At 47.9% G+C, this 2,958-nt stretch overlaps 1 protein-coding gene across 1 annotated transcript; it reads right to left on the bottom strand.

Annotated features, from left to right (window-relative positions):
• Positions 1–447: 447 nt before the first annotated feature.
• Positions 448–2,712, bottom strand: LOC129741495 (uncharacterized). Its single transcript, XM_055733235.1, has one exon. It carries the CDS (start codon positions 2,710–2,712, stop codon positions 448–450), a length of 2,265 nt encoding a protein of 754 aa, XP_055589210.1.
• Between the last annotated feature and the right edge of the window lie 246 nt (positions 2,713–2,958).

Here is a 2,958-nt window from a genome sequence, read left to right as displayed (position 1 = left end):
GTATGCTGGAAGGCCGCACAGTCCGTCACAATTTTAAACGGTATGCCAAGCAAGTACACACGAAAACGTTCAATGGCATTCACTACCGCAAGCACTTCAAGATGGTAAGCACTATAGTTCTTCTCTGCCGTCTTTGTCTTTTGACTCATGTAGTACACTGGATGGAATTTTCCATCATGGTCCCGTTGGAGTAACACTGCACCATAGCCTTCCTTACTTGCGTCGGTATGCACTTCAGTTTCGGCAGCAGCATCGTATATTTTCAGCACCGGATCGGTCACAAGGCACCCTTTCAGCTGTTCGAAACTTCTCTGCTGCTTCTCACCGAACACAAACTCAACGTCTTTCTTCATCAGGTCGGTTAGTGGCCTCGCAATAAGCGCAAAACCCGGAACAAATTTGCGGAAGTAACTGGTCAGTCCCAAAAACCGCTGCAGTTCTTTCTCGTTACCCGGAACACGAAAGTTCTTCACCGCACGAATTTTCTCTGGAGACATTCGGTACTGGAGACATTCGGTACTTCCCTTCACTAATCAAATACCCCAGATACTCGACCTCGTTTTTTAGGAATTGCGACTTTTCCCAATTAAACTGCAGTCCGTTTTCACTGGCCACTTTCAGCACTTGTCGCAATATCGCGACGTTTTCTTCTGGTGTGTCGGACGCGATAATAGCGTCGTCGACGTAAATGATCAACACACCGCTTCTGATCTGATCGCGAAAAACATCCGCCACGAACCGGCTAAAACTCGCTGGACTGTTACACAATCCAAAGGGTGTTTTGAGGAACTCGTATTGTCCCAAGTGCGTCACAAAACTGGTATATTTCTGGCTGGTAGCCTCGACCGGCACGTGAAAGAACGAATTCTTCAAGTCAAGAGTAGTGAACACTTTCGCGTTTTTCAATCTATCGATTTGGTCCTCAATGTTCCGCATAGGGAAACAATCCTTCACTACTTTCCGATTTAGCTGTCGGTAATCGACGCACACACGTAAAGAACCGTTTTTCTTCGGTGCCAGTGTAACTGGGCTTGCATACTCACTAGCACTTTCGCGCACTATGCCCGATCTCAGCCAATCGTCGATGGTTTCTTCTAGCACTTTTTTCTCCTTCGGTGCGAATCGCCGTGGTGCCGAGCGAACCGGCTCGTCATCGGTTAAGATAATCTTCGTTTCCACACGACTGTTCACTTCACGTTTTGGGTTGTAATTTGCGATGATGTCCTGGATAACGTCGACATACTTTGGATCGACATCGATCGCTCCCGGCTCACACACATTCAAAATCTGCATCAGTTCACTTTCGTCCGCGACATCGTTTTCAATCACTTTCTTTTTAATGTTTACTCCTCTCTCATTCACTTCCACGTCCATGAAGGTGAGTGCGCTCATGCCGAGAATGGCGTCGTATCGCATGGACCCCGGTGGGACGACGTAAAACGTCATCGTCGGAAACTTTTCGGCTCCCACACATACATCGAGCTCGACCGTACCACGCGCTGGTGTTTTTGCCGCACCGAATCCAGTGAAGCTCATTGTTGTACGATGCAGCAACGGTTCTCCAACTTTCACATACACACTCTCACACAGCAGATTGTATCGGCTCCCGGTATCGAACAGTGTGCGCAAAACCAAGTCGCCAACTTGCACCTCGCACACCGGCATACCTTCCGAGAGCGCGTTCACATCGGTTTGCTTCTTCTCCCGCTCACAGTTTTTGGCTAGATGCCCGTGCTCACCACAACCAAAGCATTTCGGGCCGCGCGATTTTGTGTCACAGTCATTCGCATAGTGGCCCCGATTACCACAATTATAACATCGCAAGCTGTCACTGGCATTGGTTGTGTGAGTGTAATCTTTCGCACCAGATTTTGAGTCTCTCTTCTCGCGGTCACGTTCACTTGTGTTGGTGTTCTTCGTAGCACGGTGGGTTGGTTCACGCATATGGCTCTTCATTTTCTCATACTGTTTAATGCGGACTTTCAGTTCGGCAATCGTATTCGCCCCGTACAAGCAGATTTTATTTACTGCAATGTCATTCACACCGTTCGCGACGTATTCACAGATAGCATCTTCTTCAACACGGGCTCGTTTTGCAATATTTTGCATATGGTAAATATACTGCAAAAATGACTCATCGTTCTTCTTCTTTCTACTCCGAAGCAGCTCGTGGATCTCAGCACTCGAAACTTTCGCACCGAACTCTTCTTCTAGAGCAGTTTTCAGTGACTCCCAACAATTCAAGCCACTCGAACTGTTTACGAATAATTTTGCCGTGCCCTTCAGAAGTCGGCGGCCGTACACAAACTTATGTGCGTCACTCCAACCAAAATTGTCACTCGTGTTTTCAAACTCTTCTAGCCAGTCATGAACGTCTCTGTCAGTGCGCTCCCCAGAAAATTTCTCCAAAGAGTCACCAATATCATTGAATGTGAACTGCGGCGCACGCACACGTTTTCGCGAATCTTCGCTACTACTCGACGACATGGTGTCCGAATATTCTTCTTCACTTTTCTTCGGGGTAGACGTTGCGATATTCTCTCGAGCAGAATGAAGAATCGTTTCTCCCGAAGTCCCCTCGTGGCAGTCACTAGCATTCACCAAGCGTCGAATCAATCTTTCTTTATTGCCGTTTATAGACAACTCCTTCGCCGCACAAAACTCCCGCAGCTGAGCATTTGTCAGCCTCGTCAGCACTTCTCGCACGAACATTTCTTCACTCAGTCTGTAGATGTGTCCAAATATTTCCCGGTTTGTGTTGGTGAACCGAAAACACGCATTCGTATGGCGTAGCCTCGGCGGCGATACGCGGCTCTGTGGAGACTTTGCTCCAGTTTTACTCAAGTTCTCTTCGGTGTGGAGACTTCTCTCTGTCACCAACACCTCACACAGATACTGATGCGAAGACCGCTCTCGATCTTTGCAAGGATCTCACTGCCGCCATTTGCAAAGAAATTG

This window comes from Uranotaenia lowii, chromosome 2 (assembly GCF_029784155.1).
Source record: "Uranotaenia lowii strain MFRU-FL chromosome 2, ASM2978415v1, whole genome shotgun sequence".
Taxonomy (NCBI): Eukaryota; Metazoa; Arthropoda; class Insecta; order Diptera; family Culicidae; genus Uranotaenia; species Uranotaenia lowii.
Note: the sequence above shows the minus strand (reverse complement) of the source record. Positions and strands in the feature narration are given on the sequence as shown.

Excerpts from the sequence above, each read along its gene's own strand:
- LOC129741495 (XM_055733235.1), bottom strand. The coding sequence starts at position 2,712 with ATGTTCGTGCGAGAAGTGCTGACGAGGCTGACAAATGCTCAGCTGCGG.